This window comes from Mercenaria mercenaria, chromosome 14, assembly GCF_021730395.1.
Source record: "Mercenaria mercenaria strain notata chromosome 14, MADL_Memer_1, whole genome shotgun sequence".
Taxonomy (NCBI): Eukaryota; Metazoa; Mollusca; class Bivalvia; order Venerida; family Veneridae; genus Mercenaria; species Mercenaria mercenaria.
In genome coordinates, this window is record NC_069374.1 from 75,082,145 (window position 1) to 75,106,720 (window position 24,576).

The following is a 24,576-nucleotide window of genomic DNA, read 5'->3' on the forward strand; positions in this document are numbered from 1 at the left end:
TGCCCTTTAATTGTTTAAAAATCCACAGATCTGTACATAACAAACCAACCAATTGGAAGAATTTCATTAAACTTCTTCCATTCTTTTCCATGCACATTTATTATAAACATGTGATGTTGTGTACCTACACCTGGTCACCCCCTTCCCCCTCACTCACCCCCCCCCCCATTTTTTTTTTTTTTTTTTTTTTTTTTTTTTTTTTTCATTTTTCGTTTTCTACCAATATTTATAATCAACATGTAAACTGTTGTATCCTCACCCCCCCCACCCAAACAAACCATTCATTTTCTTTTAATTTGATTTGACTAATGAAATTATTTGCTTCTTGGTAACATTCTTAACCTTTTGCAGGATATATTTTTTTGCCGTTCCTCAACTCTGACCCTTTCGGCGGGGGATTCCAATTCATCGAATTTGCTTGTTACAAGTAGCTTCTATGCCAGGTTCACCTGTACATAAAGAGATTTCTTATATCTCGGGAGACCTTGCCAGTTTTTCCTAGGCAAAATTCATAGACATTTAGTGTTTCCTTTAAATTTGATATTCAAAAATAATTAAATATAATTATGTTCTGAATGAGTTTTGTCTGTATTTGCGTCAAATTCCCTATGTGTTATTTTCAAATGGTATTTAAAAAAATTATATCCAGAACAGTTTGTCGTTGAATAAAATTGATGTTTGGGAATTATATCCAGAGGGCGCAGCCTAAGTGATAAATAATATGATATATTTACATGCGCCCTATACTTTTCCTTTGAAAATTATGACGTTTGTTCCGTATGAACAGCAAAAGGAAAGGTGCTGAAGTTACGTCAATGTTGCTTAGACTAGTGATAACAGGCCGCTGTTTTGACAACATCAGAGTATAGTCAGGGAGAACATTCCTTAGATGACGTCCTGGTTGTTTTGTCTATTGAACAGAATTGTTAGCATGCGAAATAAATGACAGAATAGGAGCGGCAAATTAAACATGAATCGCTAGTGCGACTAATATATATCCATTGTTCTATATCAGAAACAGAATGAATCAACATATCATGACCTTAATTGTACCCCCGACAACAAAGTTGTAAGGGGAGGTATACTGGTTTCAGGTTGTCTGTCTGTCTGTCTGTCCATCTGTCTGTCTGGCCGTCTGTCCGTAGACGCAATCTTGTGCGCACCATCTCTCCTTATCCCCTTGACAGAATTTAATGAAACTTCACACAAGTGATCAGTACCAACAGTAGTTGTGCATGGGGCATGTTAGGTTCTTTTAGAAAAAGAATTTGCAGAGTTATGGGACTTTGTTTTTTTGTTACTATACTATATCAGAGCTCCAGATAAGATTTTAGGTTAAAGGGTATTTTACCCCCTAGTTTTTTTTTCAAATGGTATTTTACTCCTAGATGTTTTTTCAAAAGTGTATTTTAGAATTCTAAATGGTTTTTCAGAATTCGAAATCATTTAAAAGGGTAATAATAATAACTGTTTGTATTTATAATTTTCTGATATTCATGTGCTCCGCTGAAGTGCCTTTGTTGACCAATGCTGTTTTCCTGAATATTTTTGAGCCTTCATTCAAATAGTTTTAACATTTAGTTTACTGCATACATTACACCTTAATTTCAGTTACTGACCACTGCGATATATCAACAGCCAGTAATACTTTGACTGTCAATGTTTTTTTCAGAAACACCAACATGTATGTGCTTCGGCTTTTTCAACAGTTACCCATTATATATCATAGATCACATGCTTGGCGATAGGCATTGTCCGAGTCATCTCCTGTCTCACACCAATATACTTGAAGAAGAAAATGGCATTATTTTACGATATCGTTTGCGTTTCCGCTTTTTTATGAGACACCATTTTGTTTGTTGTACTCGATTACAAAAAAGGATGTGCTTGATTTACGATAAAATTGGATTACGCACTTAAATCGAGTAAAATACGTATCCCGTTTTTTCAATGCGTATCAGTACGCGTAGGTTTGATTTTAAATGCGTTTTTTGTTAATTTCAAAACGTATTTACGCAAATACGCATCTTATCTGGAGCTCTGCTATATACATAGACACAATCTTGTGCGCACCATCTCTCCTCATCCCCTTGACACAATTTAATGAAACTTCACACAAGTGATCAGTACCAACAGTAGTTGTGCATGGGGCATGTTAGGTTCTTTTAGAAAAAAAATTTGCAGAGTTATGGGACTTTGTTTTTTTGTTACTATACTATATACATAGACACAATCTTGTGCGCACCATCTCTCCCCATCCCCTTGACACAATTTAATGAAACTTCACACAAGTGATCAGTAACAACAGTAGTTGTGCATGGGGCATGTTAGGTTCTTTCAGAAAAAAAATTTGCAGAGTAATGGGACTTTGTTTTTTTGTTACTATACTATATACATAGACACAATCTTGTGAGCACCATCTCTCCCCATCCGCTTGACACAATTTAATGAAACTTCGCGCAAGCGATCAGTAACAACAGTAGTTGTGCATGGGGCATGTTAGGTTCTTTCAGAAAAAAAATTTGCAGAGTTATGGGACTTTGTTTTTTTGTTACTATACTATATACATAGACACAATCTTGTGCGCACCATCTCTCCCCATCTCCTTGACACAATTTAATGAAACTTCACACAAGTGATCAGTAACAACAGTAGTTATGCATGGGGCATGTTAGGTTCTTTCAGCGACAAAAAGTGCTGAGTTATGGGACTTTGTTTCTTGTTTACATACTATGTACATACAGTCTGCATATGCAATCTTGTGCGTGACTAATCTACCAAACCCTTACACACAATTTAATGAAACTTCACACAAGTGATCAGTACCAACCCTAGTTGTGCATGCTGCATGTTACATTCTTTTAGATAAATATTCTGCATAGTTATGGGACTTTGTTTTTTGTTACTATACTGTATACATACAGTCCACATAATTATGCAATCTTGTCAAATTGCAATGTACTGTGTCAGTGCATGCGGGGGGTACATTCATCACCTTCAGTGATAGCTCTAGTTTCAGAAGCGTATCAATTCAATTTTGACAAAATGGATTGTTTGATGTTGTTGGATTCCTCTCTAAACGATCTACAATATGCACTAACTTATATATGCGTGTAGCTCTAACATGAAGAGTGTAAATCGCTGTGCCACAAACGTCTAACTCACCCATTTTATTTTCCAGTCAGATCTTTAAACGCGTTTTTTTGAAAATGAAAAAAAAATGAAGTTGTATGCTTCTTGAATTAAGGTGAAGATATACTCATTGTTCTATTTCTGAACCATAATAGATCAACATAATTATACCCATTGTTATTATCCCCCGCCGATAAAATCGGGAGGGGGGTATTGAAATGGCGTTGTTCGTCCGTCCGTCCGCAGCCATTTCTCAGTAACTAGCAGGTAGAATTTCATGAAACTTGAAATAAACATGAACCAACATACTGCGATGATGCCCGCCAAGTTTTTTTTGATTGGTCAATTTCCCTTCGAGCTATTGCCCTTGATTTAATGAAAAATGCCCAAAAATGTCCGTCCGCAGCCATTTCTCAGTAACTATCATGTAGAATTTCATAAAACTTGAAATAAACATGCACCAACATACTGCGATGATGCCCATCAAGTTCTTTTTTAATTGGTCAATTTCCCTTCGAGTTATTGCCCTTGATTTAATGAAAAATCCACGTCTGCAGCAATTTCTCAGTAACTAGCTGGTAGAATTTCATGAAACTTGAAATAAATATGAACCAACATACTTCGATGATGCCTGTCATTTTTATGCCCCCGAAGGGAGGCATATAGTTTTTGAACCGTCTGTCTTTCTGTCGGTCTGTCCGTATTTTTCGTGTCCGGTCCATATCTTTGTCATTGATGGATGGATTTTCAAATAACTTGGCTTGAATGTGTACCACAGTAAGACGACTTGTCGCGCGCAAGACACAGGTCCGTAGCTCAAAGGTCAAGGTCACACTTAGACATTAAAGGATAGTGCATTGATGGGCGTGTCCGGTCCATATCTTTGTCATCAATAGATGGATTTTCAAATAACTTGGCATGAATGTGTACCACAGTAAGACGACATGTCGCGCGCAAGACCCAGGTCCGTAGCTCAAAGATCAAGGTCACACTTAGACATTAAGGGATAGTGCATTGATGGGCGTGTCCGGTCCATATCTTTGTCATCGATGGATGGATTTTCAAATAACTTGGCATAAATGTGTACCACAGTAAGACGACTTGTTGCGCACAAGACCCAGGTCCGTAGCTCAAAGGTCAAGGTCACACTTAGACATTAAGTGATAGTGCATTGATGGGCGTGTCCGGTCCATATCTTTGTCATCGATGGATGGATTTTCAAATAACTTGGCATGAATGTGTACCACAGTAAGATGACGTGTTGCTTGCATTGATGGGCGTGTCCGGTCCATATCTTTGTCATTCATGCATGGATTTTAAAATAACTACGCATGAATGTGTGACACAGTAAGATGACGTGTCGCGCGCAAGACCCAGCTCCGTAGGCCAAAGGTCCTAAACTCTTAACTTCGGCCATAACTATTCATTTAAAGTGCCATCGGGGGCATGTGTCATCCTATGGAGACAGCTCTTGTTTTTTTAATTGGTCAATTTTCTTTAGAGTTATTGCCCTTAAATTGTTTAAAAATCTACCAACCAATTGGTAGAATTTCATTAAACTTCTTTCATTCTTTTCCATGAACATTTATTATAAACATGTGAAGTTGTGTACCCACACCTGGTCACCACCTTGCCTTGGTCACACCTCCTCCCACCTCCCTCCCTCGCCCCCCCCCCCACCCCCACAAAAAAAAAATTCATTCCTTTTTAATTTTTTTTTCAAACCTTCCATGAATATTTATCAACATGCAAAGTTGTACCATTCCCCCTACTTGCTCCTCCACCCAGTCATGCCAATCACCCAAAGCATGCATCACCCCGTCCCCTCCCCCCTTTTTTTTTCATTTTTAGCTTGACTATACAAAGTATAAGGAGAGCTATCCTACCCGCCCCAGTGTCGGCGTTGGCGTCTTTCCGCGTCCCCACCTTGGTTAAAGTTTTGGTGCACTTTCTCTTTTTTGAACTTATCTCTGTAATTACTTGATGGATTTGATTCAAACTTGAAATACTTATTCCTCATCATCATCCACATCATCTGACTTAAGGGCCATAACTCTGGCACCAATATTTCATGAATTATCCCCCCTTTTCACTTAGATTTTCAGGTTAAAGTTTTGGTGCACCTTCACTCTACCTCTGTTATTACTGAATGGATTTGATTCAAACTTAAAACAGTTGTTCAGCATCATCACCTACATCATATGACATAAGGTGCATAACTCTGGCACCATTTTTTCATGAATTATTCCCCTTTTTACTTAGAATTTCAGGTTAAAGTTTTATGCACTTTCACCCTATCTCTGTTATTACTGAATGGATCTAAATTCAAACATAAACAATTGTTCAACATCATTACCCTTATCATATGACACAAGGTGCATAACTCTGGGACCAATTGTTTATGAATTATTTCCCCTTTTTACTTAGAATTTTAGGTTAAAGTTTTGATGCAGTTTCACTCTGTCTGTGTTATTACTGAATGGATTTGATTCAAACTTAAAATGGTTGTTCAACATCATCACCCACACCATATGATGCAAGGTGCATAACTCTGGCACCAATTTTTCATTAATTATTCCCCCTTTTTACTTAGAATTTTAGGTTAAAGTTTTGATGCACTTTCACTTTGTCTCTGTTATTACTGAATGGATTTGATTCAAACTTAAAATAGTTGTTCAGCATCATCACCCACACTATATGACACAAGCTGCATAACTCTGGCACCAATATTTAATGAATTATGCCCCTTTTTTGCTTAGGATATACTTATATAGTGTTTTGATACATTTTATCTTTACCTCTCTTATTACTTTAAGTTGATATTTTTGTCATAGACTCAGGCTATTGTGCAATATGTTCATCCGCAATTGGAGTCATAAAACACTCCAGTGACAGCTCTAGTTTCCTCAGATGTGCCCAGTTTCACTATCCAGCATCGAAATAGTCGAGCGCGCTGTCTCCTGTGACAGCTCTTGTTAATTTTCCATCAATATTTATAATCGACATATGATGTTTTGTACCCTCACCCAGTCACCCCCCACCCCCCCTCAACCCACTCAAAAAAATAGCATTCATTTTCTGTTAAATTGATTTTGACTTAGTCTAATGAAATTATTTGCCTCTTAGTAACATCCTTAACGTTTTGCTGGATATACTGTTTTGACGTTCCTCACCACAAACCCTTTCGGCGGGGGATACCAATTCATCGAATTTGCTTGTTCTATTTTAGAAATACAAGGGATCAATAGTTATCCATTTTTTAAAAATTTTTATTTCAGTCACACAAGGGATCAACATTTACCCATTCTTCTGTCTGTTTCCTGATGATGATTATGTTAAAATTTTATGTCAGGTAAGACTAAGTCTTCATGTTTCTGGCTATGCTATCTTAAGTTTTATCTCGTATGTGAATCTGTCAACCCTATCATGCTGGACACAATTGATTCTGCCTTTGTGACCAGTGTAGGTCATATCAGCCTGCACATCCATGCAGTCTGATCATGATCAACACTGTTCGCCATTCAGTTGGTATCTTTTTGGTAAGCACCCCCTTTTAACAGCTAATGGTACTGTCCAAAGTGAAAGATGGACAAGTTCATTATAGAAATTTAGCAGGGTAAGGGTTAATTCTATTCTGTAAAGTTCTCTTCTATAAAGTAAAACCTGTGTGGAAACAGTCACTACTATAAAATCTATGACATATAAAGGCCACTATTTTCTGCTCTCATCATATAGAGTAAATTTCCTTGTTTTGAGAGAGCACCTGTCAGCAAAGACTAAATTTTGTATATCAATAAGGACCTGTCTGTTGGTGATTTTGTTTCCTTTCAATAACTTTTGAATGCTTTGACATGTGTTCCTGAAACTTGATTTGCATATTACTCATGGACAGTGCATGACTCCTATAGATTTTGATATCAGTAGGTCAAAGGTCAGTATCGCAGTCACTGTAGGTAGAAAAGTTGTTTCCTTATTATATTAAGAGTGAAAACTTGGCAGGCACATTGCTCATTGGTAGTGCATAACCCTATTGATTTTAAGGTCAATGGCCAAGACCACAGTGACTGTTATTATAAAAACTGTTCCTGCAGAATGCATTGACCTACTCTCCATAAACCTGATAGGCACATTGCTCATGGTTAGTGGATGACCCTTATTGATTTTGAGGGTATAGGGTCAAATGTTAAGCTCACACCTTTAGAAGAAAAACAATTTGATATCTATTAACTTTGAGGTCAGTGGGTGAAAGGAGAAGTTCCTAGTGACTATTTTCAGAATAAGTTGACTGTTGAACCCCAAACTTACCAGCGTATAAAGCATCATTTTTAATCAGTACCAAATAATCTCATATGGATAAATAATATCTTAATGTTTATATTTGTGTGGCAGCCCTTTATACAAGGCATAAATATATTGAGAAACAGTTGTAACGTTGAAACCTTACAGTATTTTCTTACAGGAGTTGCAGTTTTGGTTGCTGTTCTCTCAGATGTACAGTCCCTCATGCGCTCTACTTCGTAAATTTATAATTAATCGTATACGCCAGAGGTTCAGCATTCAACAGATGATAGAGCTGGATGTATTTCCTAAGGTATTCAAAATCTATTTGTTATCCCCAGCCGAAGGTGGAGGAATATAGTTTTGGCATTGTCTGTCCATCCGTCTGAAACCATATCTATGACATGGCATGGTTTGGAGTATTTGAATAAAACATGGTAGAACATGTTAACTGCTGTATGACAATGCCACCCTGCAAGTCTCAGTCAGATTGCATGATTAAGACAAGGGTTATGATCATTTGTACATACATTACATATAGTGATATTTGAATTTGCTGGCATGAAATTTTCTGCAAACAGCAAAAAGACAGTTAAACACGAACTTAAATTCACACATTTTTAGCTCGACTATTTGAAGAATAAGTAGAGCTATCCTACACACCGCGGCGTCGGTGTCACACCCTGGTTAAGTTTTTCGTACCAGTCCACATTTTGTCAAAACCATTTGAGATAAAGTTTTGACACTTTGAACACTTGTGTACCATCACCATGTACAGTTTTAGGCAAGAGTACATAACTCCATCACGGATTTCGACTGAATTATGGCCCCTTTTAACTTACAAATCTTGGTTAAGTTTTTTGCGTACGAGCTCATATTTTGTGTAAACTGTTTGACATATGGCTTTGAAACTTTTTGAGTCGGCTAAACGATGTAATCGTTTTGACGAGTCCTTGCTATCCAGCGATTCTCTAAGTCTAAATGGACCAAATAACACAGTGAAGCGATGTAGTTCCATTAGATTTCTCAAACTTCAAACAGTTCACTGCAAGAATGAAATTAAGTTGCGTGAATTCCCTTTGCTATGACCAATATACGATGTAATCTGTCATATTTATGACTTGTAATTGTGCAATACTCGAATGTAACTCATTAAGCATAAATGTGCATTTTATGAATTGCGCAGGCTTACAAAGCTTGCGTCCTCGGGCGAGGCGTATGTTCTCCGTGACTATTTGATAAACGACATTATGTCTGAAATCATTAGTCCTCCACCTCTGATAATTCATGTGGGGAAGTTGGCAGTTACTTGCGGAGAACAGGTTTGTACTGGTACAGAATCCAGGAACACTGATTAGGTTAACTGCCCGCCGTTACATGACTGAAATACTGTTGAAAAACGGCGTTAAACCCAAAACAAACAAACAAACAAACAAAGCTTGCGTAACATCCAGCGAAAGACAAAAAATAGTTCCACAGGGCTCCAGATAAGATGCGTATTAGCGTAAATTACGTATAGAAATAATGCAAATACGCATGTCTAATAATTTCTAAACGTATATAAAATTACAGAAATGCACACAATGCTTTTTTAAAAACAAAATCTGAATCATCTGGATGCGTTAGGTAACATAGCCGATCCCGATCAGCCTTAATTCTCCCACATTGAACGTATACACGCATCGTATGATTTCTATAAACTTTGCGTGGGTTTCTACACACACACATGAATTTTGCAGTCAGTAAACGGATAAATTATCGGAAGAAGAAGCTCTTACTGGTTTGTTTAGTTACTACAGATATTAAAAATGATTTTAATTCTTATTTTTCGAGAAATAAACAAATCGGCGAAACATTAAATTGTATTTTCTTGTAGTTTTTGAAATCGAAAGTAGATCGTCTATGTTTGGCGAAATGAAACAACTTTTTTATGAAAAGATTTAAATAAGAGGTAATTTAACCGTAAACTTCAATGTCAGATACTGCCAATTGCTGCTAAATGTCTTCGTATCATCACAATTTGTAAAATATATTGTTCAAACTGGAGAAAAGTGTAATCGTATCCGGATATAATATTTTGGGTAAATATCGAGCTGTGTTATGAAATTTTAAGAAAAAAACTAAAAACAAACTGAAACTGACTATACTGTCAGTACATCAATCATTAGCCGACTCAGGCCATTCAGGCCTTTGATATCACTTTTTTATTATAACAGTGTCTATCTGTAGACAAGAGTGCATAACTCTGTCAACTATTTTGGGTGAGTTATTATTAATTATTTTGGACTTGGAAATTGGTACAATTTTCGTACAAGTCCACGTTTTGTCAAAACTATTTTGACATGGGGCTTTGAAACATTGAACACTTGTTTATCATCATGATTTCCATCTTTAGGCAAGAGTACGTAACTCTGTCAGCTATTGAATTATGGCCCTTTTACTTTAACTGCTGAAGGGATTTGTTAGATCATTTCTCTATGACAGAGGACATTTAGACGAAAAGAAGTAACTCTGCTTTTCTTATTTCTTGACTTCTTTTCATTTGATCAATTTCCTTGCAACTTTTGAAAAATATTTGGTTTAGTCTTTACAAATAAGATGAAGAACAGTCTGTTAAGTACAGAGTGTATAAACCATACTGACAGCTATTGCGTACATATTTAACACAGTAGTGTTGTTGACACTCTTCTCTAACAAATATGCAGACAGTTGATCATTCCAAAATACTTTTTTTGGCCACCTTATATAGAATCAACTTGGGGTTCTACCCACTTGCCCAGTTGGAGGGGAAGTTGGGGTTCTACCCATTTGCCTGCTTGGAGGGGCACTTGAGGTTTTACCCACTTGCCGGCTTCAAGGGGCACATAGGGTACTACCTACTTGCTTGCTTAGAGGGGAAATTAGTGTCGCACACTTGCTCCTGTGAAGAGACACTTGAGGTTCTTACCGCTTGCCCACTTTGAGGGGCACTTATGGGTTCTTCCCATTTGCCTGCTTGAAGGGGCAGTTGAGGTAGTTATGCACTATTTTAAGCTGGAGAGTTGCCGGTCAGATTGAATTTTAAAAAAAGAAACAGATCTTTAGTATGGTAAGGGTATAATTCCACATCTTGCTGTTTATTTCAGTTACACAAGGCATATTCTAGATATATTACACACCTGACAGATCCATCCACCCATGTACCACCACAGAGACAGCTATGGAAGCAAATTATTCAGGATGTCACAGATGGAAACAGTATGGTGTGTGTTGTTGTATACTGAAATATCTCCATTAGGACAAAATTGTGCTCGGTTGACCAATTGTGGAAGTTGGATTATGGAGAAACTTTTAAGTCTTTATCTTGAAGGAGAAGAATTTTTAAAGAAAAACCTAATATGTAAAAGTAGGCTAGAGTACAATGATGGAATTTTTTTCCACAAATAAATCCAAATTACAAATGATTTAACTTCTTTACTGATAAAAAAAAGTCCATGGCAGTTTTCCATAACAGAAGTTCATACAGTTTTTCTTTTGTAAAAAGGTTTTAGCTAAATGGTAGTTCAGTAGAAATGTGAACAGTTGAATGACAATAAATTTGATTTTACCTTTTAGGAGAGACCTTTTGTTGAATGGTCAGATTCTGTGAGATTTACAGTAAGTTCAGTTATATTCATAGTTTTGTGTCTCTTTCAAAGAGTAGGGGGTACATCATGAATATTTACAGGGGGCTAATTTTCATATTTTCATTGATCCATGATGTTAAATCCCGTCAGACCAAATTTCCATTAATTTGATATTTGAAATCTTGAAAACCACAAATTGATGTTCCCTAGAAATAGCCATTTTGATAAAAATCACAAAAATTAATACCCAGGAAATAAATGGATTTCACAGTATATTGATATGCTGATGTCTGTTATATTATTAGTATTCTATTTTGTTTGTGGACCAATACCTGTCCGACTTTTAAATGGTGAAATTGAAAATTTACATTCACACTGTTCTTTTCCATTGAAAAATGTGGAATGTTCCTTAGGTGATGTCGCAGTTGTTCCATCTGGTGAACAGAATGGCCCAGCAGCAGATTTTAATGTTAAATGCAACAAAATTTGTGCAATTTATAATATAACCTTGTTTACAAATAGAAAGGATATATAAGAAATAAAATGTATTTCTTGGATGTTCATGCAAAATGAACGACAGAATAGGATCCGCAAATTAAACATAAATCGCTAGTGCGATTCATGGATTTGCAGGTCCTATTCTGCCATTCATTTCGCACGAACACTGAAAAAATACAGTACATTTGTTAATTACATGTGATCAGTAAATGACCCTATAAGTTTAAGGCCAGAAGGCCTTGAGGAGTCGAGTATATGAAGTGCAGCCTTTGAGTGTGGGCTTTAAAAATGATTTAATCCACAATGATGCCAGATGGTTGACTCCCAGTTATCCAAGTTTGTGTGTAAATTTATCATATTAATTATGATGAACCTTGTCAAATTATTTACTAAAGTCCATAACATCACTTTGTTTACCACTTTCAAGGTTGTCAAACACCTCTTGTTTACCCCTTTCAAGGTTGTCAAACATCTCTTGTTTACCCCTTTCAAGGTTGTCAAACATCTCTTGTTTACCACTTTCAAGGTTGTCAAACACCTCATGTGTGAAGCTTATAAGTTTAGTTTCCCAGCTATGTTTAGATTGAAAGTCGTGCTGGTACAGACTAGGCAGGTCATTACATTGTATTATCATAATGTATCATAATGTTTGAAACCAAAATGTGTGCCATGAGTTTGGAAGCGAGATTGGCCTTTAGGTACTTGCCTTGGACTTTGACCTTTCTTATAAACAGGAGCAATGACTGCACTTTTTCCAGATGGAGGGAACAATAAAGATTTTAGTAAGGATTGAAGATACTGCCTGGTGTAGAAGTTCAAGTATTTTTGGTGATATTTCATCAGAACCACAAAATTTTAAAATGTTTCTTCTTTTGCAGATTGGTGATATTTTGTTTGATATTTTGGTAGTCAATGCAAAGTTTGATTTGAACATACACAACAATAAACCAGAGTAAGTGGCTGTTCCAGTTACATTGTGATATAAAATGTGATTTTTAAAACCAAACTGTCCTAAAGACTTCCACATGAATTTAAAGAAAAGGTGGGAAATGTAAGTCCTTAAAAAAGAAAGCCATGATGTTTTTGGTTGTCATCTGTTCCAAGAACCAGTACTGGATGGGCTTAAATCAGTACTTGATGGGCGTGAATCAGTACTGCATGGGCTTGAATCAGTACTTGATGGGCTTGAATCAGTACTGCATGGGCTTGAATCGGTACTTGATGGGCTTGAATCGGTACTGGATGGGCTTGAATCAGTACTGGATGGGCTTGAATCGGTACTTGATGGGCTTGAATCGGTACTGGATGGGCTTGAATCAGTACTGGATGGGCTTGAATCAGTACTGGATGGACTAGAATCAGTACTGGATGGGCTTGAATCAGTACTGGATGGACTTGAATCAGTACTGGATTGGCTTGATTCAGTGCTGGTTGAACTTGCTTTATCTATTTCTTTTGGCATTTCCGTACTAATGTACTTGCTTTATCTGTTTCTTTTACCATTTCTGTACTTGACGTACATGCTTTATCTATTTTTTTTGCCAGTTATGTACTTGACGTACTTGCTTTATCTATTTCTTTTGGCAGTTCTGTACTTGACGTACTTGCTTTATCTATTTCTTTTGCCAGTTCTGTACTTGACGTACTTGCTTTATCTATTTCTTTTGCCATTTCTGTACTTGACGTACTTGCTTTAACTATTTTTGTACTTGACGTACTTGCTTTATCTATTTCTTTTGCCATTTCTGTACTTGACGTACTTGCTTTATCTATTTCTTTTGCCATTTCTGTACTTAGGTACTTGCTTTATCTATTGCATGTGGCATTATGTACTTTATTTACCTGCTTTATCTATTTTTATTGGTAGTTCCTCATGAGATGGACTTGCTTTATCTATCCTTTTTTCAGAAAAATGACTGGAGCATTTTTTGTGGTAGAGAGATCTCGTGACGGTAAACGGAACATGGAAGTGAGGGTAAGTGTTAAGTGGAATTTATAGTTTGGGTTGGTTCATGAACAAGGGACAGCTTACTAGACCAAACCATTAAGTTCCTAAATCGAACTTAGAAGTGTCATAAGTTTTAATGGAACTTACAAATTGAGGGTTAGTGTTAAATGGAACTAAGAAAATGAGAATGGGTAGTGCATTGAACATTGGACAATATGGCAACTTGTAGAAGAGATACCACATCAGAAAGTGAAACCTATTAGTGTAGGAAGATGTTCCAATTTTTCCAGATTTAGAATTTTTACTGAAATATTCTTCACCTGTGAAACTTCTGGTCAAAATTATACCAAAGTTGGTTTGTAGTATCCTGACATGGACATCTCTATTGTTTGTTAAAATGGTTTCCCTTTATTATAGTTTGGCTGAAACAGGGAAATTAACAAGAAGTAGTTGAATGACAATCAAACTTAAGATTGAACTGTGGGTGTTTGATTAATAACAGATAACTTTACTTGATCATGAATAATTGGAATACATTTAGTAGTTGATTAAGTTTACCTGAGAAAAAAAAACAACAAGCAGTGCAGTGTATTTGATTGTTTGTTTTTCAGCTTAAAAAGAAAGTGTAGAAATGTTTAGATTAAAATTTGTACCATTTTCCCAATTGAATCCAGCAGAAGAATGAGTGAAGACTAATTTTTTTTTACAGATTAGAGTTGCCTTGTGGATTATGGAATAGTATTCCTTTTATGATAAATTTTATTGGGGGTGGGGGACTTTTTTTTTTGCTAAAGATAATATTGTGTTTGTATTGCAGCCACATCCAATGCTGGCCACACTGGTAAATGCTGAGGCAGATTTGATCATGCCAACAGAAAAGATTCCAAGTCTGTGTCCCCCTGTACCGTTCACTGCCCCGGGGCAGGGTGGGAACTTTATAAGTACAGGTAATATTATAGCATGCAATTTACATACCATCTTGTTGCTTTATTTACATTTTCCTGTCCAGCCCCTGTTCCCTCATATGCACACTTGCATGTTCATTGGCACACTACTCATTTTTACCTCTTATTAACTGTGTACACCTGTTTTCCACTCCAGTCTGACACATTCAACAAGATATTCTGTGATATTAATAAAATTTTCAGTCATCGCTTCAGCTTCATGATTACAGCTAAACCCTTTGCCTGCTAAATTTCTGAAATGGACCGGTCCAGTGTTCAATTTGGGCAATACCATTTATTATTTGAAGGATTGAAAATTTACTGGCTGAATAGCCAACAGTGCAGACCATGATCACCCTGCACGGATGTGCAGGTTGATTCGCATAGGCAGAACCACTTGCCCCCAGCAGTTTAAAGGTTAACTAGACCTGAATAAGTGGCTTTCACATTTTAAAGATGAAAATTGAACAGAATTTTATGTTCTTTTTGGTATTTCAGTATAAATGTTACAGTACAGTCTTGAAGGTCATAAAAACTAGTCCCGAAAAGTTAAGTAATAAAATCTAGTCCCAGAGAAGAAAAACTGATCTAACAGTATCAATAGAAATAGCATGGCTCCGTGTACCTATTTTACATTTTATGGCCTCACTTAAAGTAGTGGGGGTATATTGATTTTGAGGTTGTAAGGTTTTGGGTTTATGTAACTGTGACATGAAGACAAAAATTTGTTCCCGCTCTGTAACTAATGCATGCTTTGGTCTACTTGTATCCAGTGGAAAAATCTTCTTGTTTGATATTGTCATATCACATCGTTTCTCCCAACTTCTTACATCACCTCCCCCCAACACACACAAACACATTACCTGCCTATATTTATTTAGTAGAAACTTTTAAGATATTCTTGTCAGAAAATACTGGCACTATTTCAATATAATTTCACAGACATTTTCTTTGCAAAACCATCAACCAAAACTGTTCTTGTAAGCAGTGTAACTCAGGTGAGCAATCTAGGGCCATCATAGCCCTCTTGTTTTTATTATCTGTGTGAAGAAATGATAAAAAATACATGTAGTAAATTGGTGACAGTTGATACATAGCAGCCAAAATATGTTGTTCATGTCTATGGAAGTAGCAATGGGACAAAAATGGTTGTCTGTATCTTTGCTACAGCTTGTTTTATTAACAAAATATGGATACTGTTAGGTTACTGTAATTACTGTAATTACTGTAAAATCATTTAATTTCGTTGGCATGAAATTTCGTGGTTTTGGTCAAAACGACAATTTTGTGGGATATAAATTTGTGGATTTCAACATTTGAACATAAAATGGATGGGAATTTTTCTTGTTTGTTGTCATTAAATTTCGTGGATTGACTCAACCACGAAATCCGCAAAAATTAGTCCCCCACGAATATTAATGATTTCACAGTATTTGAAGTGTAAACATAGTTTAGATTTACTACTCTAGACCGACCTATGACAATATGTAACTAATCTCGGAACTTCTGATTTGAAAGATAATGAGATTTCATAGATGTGACACGCTGCAGATAATAGTATTCAGAGAAATATGGTAAAAGTAGTCCAGGAAAGTAAGAAAATATCCTGATATTTTTGTCGGGTTAGTCTGTATGAACCCTGTGAAGGTCGCAGTGTACAAAATTACACACCCACTTGCCACTAACTGTCCATCATGGGTTGTGGGGGGGCATACATGTTTTAGATTCAGTGCTTTTTATCTGTCAGTTTTGCAACTAAACATCACTTACATGTAACCAGTTAACCTTTAACCTGCTGGTAGCAAGTGGATTTGCCTTTGCAACCAGTGCAGATCAAGATCAGTCTGTACTTCCAATAGACCAGTCCATTTTAGAAATTTACCAGTGTAAAAGTTAATGAAACAAAACCCCGTAGTATATTTATATTCTGTCATTGGTGCTTATACAAGTTTCTAAGTTGCATGGTTTTGTAAACATTTCATGTTATTAGCTTGACTATTCGAAGAATAGGGGAGCTATCCTACTCGCCCCAGCTGTAAAAAGGAGGAGACAACTCTATCAAGCATTTTGACTTAATTATGGCCCCTTTTCGACTTAGAATAAATGTTAAAAGTTTGCGTACCACCCCAAATATTTTCCAAGTCCATTGAGATATTGCTTTCATATTTTGCATACTTGTTAACCATCATGACCCGAGTCTGTAAAAAGGAGGAGGCAATTCTGTCAAGCATTTTGACTAAATTATGGCCCCTTTTCGACTTAGAATAAATGTTAAAGTTTGTGTACCACTCCAAATATTTTCAAAGTCCATTGAGATATTGCTTTCATATTTTGCAAACTTGTTTACCATCATGACCCCAGTCTGTAAAAAGGAGGAGGCAACTCTATCAAGCATTTTGACTGAATTATGGCCCCTTTTCGACTTAGAATAAATGTTAAAGTTTGCGTACCACTCCAAATATTTTCAAAGTCCATTGAGATATTGTTTTCATATTTTGCAAACTTGTTTACCATCATGAACGCAGTCTGTAAAAAGGAAGAGGCAACTCTATCAAGCATTTTGACTGAATTATGGCCCCTTTTCGACTTAGAATAGGCTTATTGTAATGTTAAAGTTTTACTCATTGCTTATATTATACTATCAAGCACTGAGAATAGTCGAGCGCGCTGTCCACTGACAGCTCTTGTGTTGATATACTTTTGTTGAATAAAACAGACTTTGATTTGTGTTTCATCCTGTTTGGTAGTTTGAATGAAAGAATCCATGTTATATTTGACAGTGGATTTGTTACGCTGGTGCATGGACCAACAGGTCCAGATACTGAAGGAGAGGACAGAAGAGGCAGGACCTGTTCTAGACAGTCTTAATGTCCTGTCTACATACGCATGGAAAATCAATAAACCTGTAAGTACACATATACTGTAAAATCCGTTAATTTCGTGGGCATGAAATTTCGTGGTTTTGGTCAAAACCGCAATTTCGTGGGGATATGAATTCGTGGATCTCAACTTTTTAATTTAAAATGAATGGGAATTTTACTTGTTGATTGGGATTAAATTTCGTGGATTGACTCAACCATGAAATCCACGAAAATTAGTCCCCCACGAATATTAATGATTTCACAGTAAATTCTAAATTGATGCCCCGCCCCCATGGCTTCCATAAAAGAGGAGTGTATTGTTTTGCTCGCACATGCCTTGTTGGTCAGCCAGTCCAGTAGTTTACCAGTAAAGGATTTATTTTTTTGTGAATAACTAGAATTCTTTGGTTTTTGGCTGGCAAAGTACCTTGGTCAATAAGTTAACCGTAGTTTTGGGTTATTAAGCCAGAAGTCAAGGTCACTGGGACTTGTCGGCTGAGAATGGTTTAAGATCAATTGTATTACACTGAGCTTCAGTCACCAAACTTTGTTTGACAGTTGTATGTGGAGAGTAAATGACCCATATAGTATTGAAGGACAGGCTGAAAACGGCTATTGTTCTAGTGGGCTAATATTGAGAAGGGACTTTGCACACGAGATGTTTGAACAACTGATTTGCAGATATGCTTTTCAAAGCCAATTTTTGCATTTAGGAAATTGTATATTGAAAATGCCAGTTTGCTACCTTTTGATACACATCTTAAATAAATGTTTATATATTTGAGCCGCACCATGAGAAAACCAACATAGTGCTTTTTCGACCAGAATGGATCCAGACCAGCCTGTGCAGTCAGGTCAGGATCCGTGCTGTTCACTTATGGTTTCTCTAAAGTGAACAGCATGGATCTGTGCAGACTCGCAGGCTGGTCTGAATCCATGCTGGTCGCAAAGCACTATGTTGGTTTTCTTGTGTTGTGGCTCATTTTAAATATTTTTTCATGCCTGTATAATCTTTCTTCTAGAAATTTTCTGACTTGTTGTATTCCAGGTGTTGGATGTTGCTCTGAAGGTGTTTAAAGAGGGAGGGAATGAAGACTTAGAAATTCCTGTTTTACCACAGAGTATACTGAAACCACATAAACCAGATCCCAAGTAATATATTACTGAATATTGTAACTGGGATTTCACTTTTTATAAAGCACATTGTAAGTAGGACTGGGACGATTACTCGGTTTATCGGATCCGATTCGATTACTAGGTGAAACTGGTTTCAATTTTGCAAAACTGGTAATCGCTCTCAAACAATAAACATCGAGAGTCGTACTTTATCTATATACATTTCTTTGACCAGCACATAGACCCGCAGTATATTTCCGCTAAAACACATCAGCTGAATATGATAAATAGTTTCATATTTGCATCTGATATATTTAAAATAAAATATACCAAAATATGACTTATTAATTGTCACACTGCTTGCAAACGATTAAGGAAGTCAGCTACCAGAAGTACCTTGATACAGTCGTCGGGAAAGAAAACAGCATTTTCAATATGCCCGCCAATTAACCAGTTTAATTCGATTTCAAACAAATGATTAACCGGTTTCAAAATTTTGAAATCGTCCCAGCCCTAGTTGTAACTGAATTTCGCTGTTTTTGCTGCACATGTAGACACTAGTGGAATTTAAATATAAGACATTGCATATTTGTACCCCCCGACAACAAAGTTGTAAGTGGGGGTATACTGGTTTCAGGTTGTCTGTCTGTCTGTCTGTCCGTATGTCCGTCTGCCCTGTCTGTCCGTCTGTCCGTAACGCAATCTTGTGCGCACCATCTCACCTTATCCCCTTGACAGAATTTAATGAAACTTCGCACAATGATCATTACCAACAGTAGTTGTCATGGGCATTTTTAGGTTCTTTTAGAAAAAAAATTTGCAGAGTTATGGACTTTGTTTTTTGTTACTATACTATAACATAGACACCATCTTGTGCCACCATCTCTCCTCATCCCCTTGCACAATTTAATGAAACTTCACACAAGTGATCAGTACCAACAGTATTTTGTGCATGGGGAAAGAAAGGGTTCTTTAGAAAAAAATGATGCAGAGTTATGGGACTTTGTTTTTTTGTTACAAATACTATATACATAGACACCACTTGTGCGCACCATCTCTCCTCATCCTCTTGACACAATTTAATGAAACTTCACACAAGTGATCAGTAACAACAGTAGTTGTGCATGGGGCATGTTAAGGTTACTTTCAGCGACAAAAAGTTATGGGACTTTTTTCTGTTAACATACTATGTACATACAGTCTGCATATGCAGATTTGTGCGTGCCTATCTACCAAACCCTTACAACACAATTTAATGAAAACTGCCCCACAAGTGTTCAGTACCAACCCTAGTTGTCATGTGCATGTTACATTCTTTAATAAAAATATTCTGCATAATTTATGGGACTTGGTTTTTGGGTTACTATACTGTATACATAAGTCTATATAAAATACAGTCCACATAATTATGCAATCATGTGTGCGTCAAATTGCAATGTACTGTGTCAGTGCATGCGGGGGGTACATTCATCACCTTTAGTGATAGCTCTAGTTTCTTACAGTTTGTTTGTTTATGTAGTATAAAGTAACTGGGATTTCCAAGTTTATGTTGCACATTGTAACTGGGATTTTCCAGTTCATGTTGCATGCTGTAACTGGGATTTATCTGTTTATGTTGCACATTGTAACTGGGATATCACTATTTCTGTAGCACACAACTGGAATTTTCCAGTTTATGTAGCTTAGTGATTTTGAAGATTATGTAGCGCATTGTAACTGGTATTTCTAAGTTTATGTAGCACATTGTAACTCAGATTTTCAAGTTGATGTCGCACATTGTAACTGGGATTTCGAAGTTAATGTAGCACATTGTAACTCGGACTTCCAAGTCTATGTAGCACATTGTAACTGGGATTTCCAAGTTGATGTCGCACATTGTAACTGGAATTTTGAAGTTAATGTAGCACATTGTAACTAGGACCTCCAAGTTTATGTAGCTCATTGTAACTGGGATTTCCAAGTTGATGTAGCACATTGTAACTCAGATTTTCCAGTTTATGTAGCACATAATGTGACATTGTAACTGGGATTTCCAAGTTTATGTAGCACATTGTTACTCAGATTTTCCAGTTTATGTAGCACATAATGTAGCACATAATGTGACATTGTAACTGGGATTTCCAAGTTTATGTAGCACATTGTAACTGGGATTTCCAAGTTGATGTTGCGCATTGTAGCTGAGATTTCCAAGTTGATGTTGCTTATTGTAACTGGGATTTCCAAGTTGATGTTGCACATTGTAACTGGGATTTTCCAGTTTATGTTGCATGCTGTAACTGGGATTTTGCTGTTTATGTTGCATATTGTAACTGGGATTTTGCTGTTTATGTTGCATATTGTAACTGGGATTTTGCTGTTTATGTTGCATATTGTAACTGGGATTTCACTGTTTATGTAGCATGTTGTAACTGGGATTTCCCTGTGTATGTTCCATATTGTAACTGGGATTTCCCTGTTTGTTGCTTATTGTAACTGGGATTTCCCTGTGTATGTTCCATATTGTAACTGGGATTTCCCTGTTTCTGTTGCATATTGTTACTGGGATTTCCCTTTTTTGGTTGCACATTGTAACTGAGATTTGCACATTGTAACTGGGATTTCACCGTTTAGGTTGCACATTGTAACTGGGATTTCACTGTTTAGGTTGCATATTGTAACTGGGATTTCACTGTTTATGAAGCGCATTGTAAATGTAAAAAGGAATTTAAAAGTTGAAGTTACAGAGTTTTGTCTGTTAAAAGGTGAAAAGGCTGTAATTATAGCTCACAATTTAAGGCTTTCTGTTAAAGGTGGAATGTTACATTTTGTTTATGATTGAAAAAACTTTCTTATGTCAGCTAGTTTCCAAGCTTTAATCAACCTTTAGCCTGCTGGTGGAAAGTCATTTTGCCTTTGTGACCAGTGCAGACCAAGATAAGCCTGCACATCCATGCAAGCTGATCATGGTCTGCACTGTTTGCTATTCAGTCAGTAAATTTTCAGTGAACACACCTTCAGATAATAAATGGTATTGCCTAAATTGAAAGACAGACTAGTCCATATTAGAAATTTAGTAAGGTAAAGGTTAATCTCTGTTAAGATATTCTTATTCCATATTTTAGTGCAGAAAGAGAAGAGGTGAAACAATTCAACAAGAAAATGTTTGTGTATAAGAAAAGTTTGTCGGAGGCTGTCAGTTTATGGTGGAGCGGTCTTTATAAACTATCCATAGCAAATGAGGTAGGTAATTGTTTATGGTGGAGTGGTCTTAATGAACTATCCATAGCAAACGAGGTAGGTAATTGTTTATGATGGAGTCTTAATGAACTATCCATAGCAAACGAGGTAGGTGATGTTGATGGTGCAGCAGCCTTTATAAATTATCCATAGCAAACGAGATAGGTAATTGTTTATGGTGGAGCAGTCTTTATAAACTATCCATAACAAACAAGGTAGGTATTTAGATATTTATTAAGTTTGAAATAAAGTGAAGATACGAGTAATGAGTCCTTAATATTTAAAAGGTATTGGTATTCCTTTTAAATGTTAGAAACCGAGACATACACCTGAAGGTTGTTACCACGTTGTAAAAAATAGATAAGATCATGTACATGTGAAGGTTGCCGTCTCATTATAAATGTTAGATGTTGTGATGTACATGTGAAGGTTGCCGTCTCATTATAAATGTTAGATGTTGTGATGTACATGTGAAGATTGCCATCTCACTGTAAATGTTAGATGTTTTGATGTACATGTGAAGATTGCCATCTCACTGTAAATGTTAGATGTTGTGATGTACATGTGAAGATTGCTGTCTCATTATAAATGTTAGATGTTGTGATGTACATGTGAAGATTGCCATCTCACTGTAAATGTTAGATGTTGTGATGTACATGTGAAGATTGCCGTCTCATTATAAATGTTAGATGTTGTGATGTACAAGTGAAGGTTGCCGTCTCACTGTAAATGTTAGATGTTGTGATGTACATGTGAAGGTTGCCGTCTCCCTGTAAATGTTAGATGTTGTGATGTACAAGTGAAGGTTGCCGTCTCACTGTAAATGTTGGATGTTGTGATGTACATGTGAAGGTTGCCGTCTCCCTGTAAATGTTAGATGTTGTGATGTACAAGTGAAGGTTGCCGTCTCACTGTAAAAGTTAGATGTTGTGATGTACAAGTGAAGGTTACTGTCTCACTGTAAATGTTAGTTGTTGTGATGTACAAGTGAAGGTTACTGTCTCACTGTAAATGTTAGATGTTGTGATGTACAAGTGAAGGTTGCCATCTCACTGTAAATGTTAGATGTTGTGATGTACATGTGAAGGTTGCCGTCTTGATGTACAAGTGAAGGTTGCCGTCTCACTGTAAATGTTAGATGTTGTGATGTACAAGTGAAGGTTGCCATCTCACTGTAAATGTTAGATGTTGTGATGTACATGTGAAGGTTGCCGTCTTGATGTACAAGTGAAGGTTACTGTCTCCCTGTAAATGTTAGATGTTGTGATGTACAAGTGAAGGTTACTGTCTCACTGTAAATGTAAGATGTTGTGATGTACAAGTGAAGGTTGCTGTCTCACTGTAAATGTTAGATGTTGTGATTTACATGTGAAGGTTGCCATCTTGATGTACAAGGGAAGGTTACTGTCTCACTGTAAATGTTAGATGTTGTGATGTACAAGTGAAGGTTGCCGTCTCACTGTAAATGTTAGATGTTGTGATGTACATGTGAAGGTTGCCGTCTCACTGTAAATGTTAGATGTTGTGATGTACATGTGAAGGTTGCCATCTCACTGTAAATGTTAGATGTTGTGATGTACATGTGAAGGTTGCCATCTCACTGTAAATGTTAGATGTTGTGATGTACATGTGAAGGTTGCCGTCACACTGTAAATGCTAGATGTTGTGATGTACAAGTGAAGGTTGCCGTCTCCCTGTAAATGTTAGATGTTGTGATGTACATGTGAAGGTTGTTTAAGAAATGAAGTATTTTTTGCTGGAGTTCATATGAAATGAAATACAAAATAGGACAGGCAAATCCATGAATCACACTTGCAATCTATGTTTAATTTGCAGATCCTATTCTGTCATTTATTTCGATGAAGTCCGAAAAAAATTATTCATTTCTTGTATTTTTTTTCTATCTGTAAACAAGGTTATATTATAAATTGCAAACATTTTGTTGCATTTAACATTAAAATCAGCTTTCGGGGCATTCTATTCTCCAGACGGAAAAACTGCAACGTGACTGTACATGGACGCTGTCAAAACAGCGGCCCATTTTTATTAAACTCACCGTCACAAAGTGACAAGGTGAGCATTTTGATCGCGCAGCGCCGTCGCCGTGCTGGCGTGCTCGTAAACTTTTGCTTGTGACCACTCTAGAGGTCACATTTTTCATGGGATCTTTATGGAAGTTGGTCAGAATGTTCACCTTGATGATATCTAGGTCAATCGAACTGGGTCACGGCATCAAAAACTAGGTCAGAGGTCCTAAAAATAGAAAAACCTTGTGACCTCTCTAGAGGCCATATATTTCACAAATCTTCATGAAAATTAGTCAAATGTTCACCGATGATACTAGGTCAAGTTCGAAACGGTCACGTGGGTCAAAAACTAGGTCAGTAGTCTAAAAATAGAAAAACCTGAGACCTCCTTTTTAGAGGCCATATTTTTCACGAGATCTTCATGATATTGGTCAGAATGTTCACCATGATGATATCTAGTCAAGTTTTAAACTGGGCAACGTGGGTCAAAAACTAGGTCATTAGTCTAAAAATAGAACAACCTTTTGACCTCTCTAGAGGCCATATTCACATGGATCTTCATGAAAATTGGTGAGAAATGTTCACCTTGATGATATCTAGGTCAGGTTCGAAACTGGTCACTGCGGGCAAAAACTAGGTCAAGATCTAAAAATAGAAAAAACCTTGTGACCTTCTAGAGGCCATATTTTCATGAGACTCATGAATATTGGTCAGAATGTTCACCATTGATGAAATCTAGGACGGTTTGATACTGGTCATTTGGATCAAAAACTAGTATAGGTCTAAAAATAGAAAAACCTTGTGACCTCTCTAGAGGCCATATTTCACAATGATCTTCATGAAAATTGTCAGAATTTCACTTTGATGATATCTAGGTCAAGTTCGAAACTGACACATGCGGTCAAAAACTAGGTCAGTAGATCTAAAAATAGAAAAACCTTGTGACCTCTC

The 24,576-nt window shown here is 36.7% G+C and overlaps 1 protein-coding gene across 2 annotated transcripts in view; it reads left to right on the forward strand.

Annotated features, from left to right (window-relative positions):
• The window catches only part of LOC123527721 (DNA-directed RNA polymerase, mitochondrial-like), a 74,955-nt gene that overhangs the window by 25,754 nt on the left and 24,625 nt on the right, over positions 1–24,576 (forward strand). For both annotated transcript variants that reach the window (XM_045307360.2, XM_045307361.2), the window contains exons 12-21: positions 6,411–6,484; positions 7,592–7,723; positions 10,536–10,652; positions 11,005–11,046; positions 12,392–12,465; positions 13,422–13,488; positions 14,279–14,408; positions 17,186–17,310; positions 18,315–18,418; positions 21,484–21,601. In XM_045307360.2, the coding sequence (XP_045163295.2) occupies positions 6,411–6,484; positions 7,592–7,723; positions 10,536–10,652; positions 11,005–11,046; positions 12,392–12,465; positions 13,422–13,488; positions 14,279–14,408; positions 17,186–17,310; positions 18,315–18,418; positions 21,484–21,601 (983 nt within the window). The remainder of the gene's footprint in view (positions 1–6,410; positions 6,485–7,591; positions 7,724–10,535; positions 10,653–11,004; positions 11,047–12,391; positions 12,466–13,421; positions 13,489–14,278; positions 14,409–17,185; positions 17,311–18,314; positions 18,419–21,483; positions 21,602–24,576) is intronic.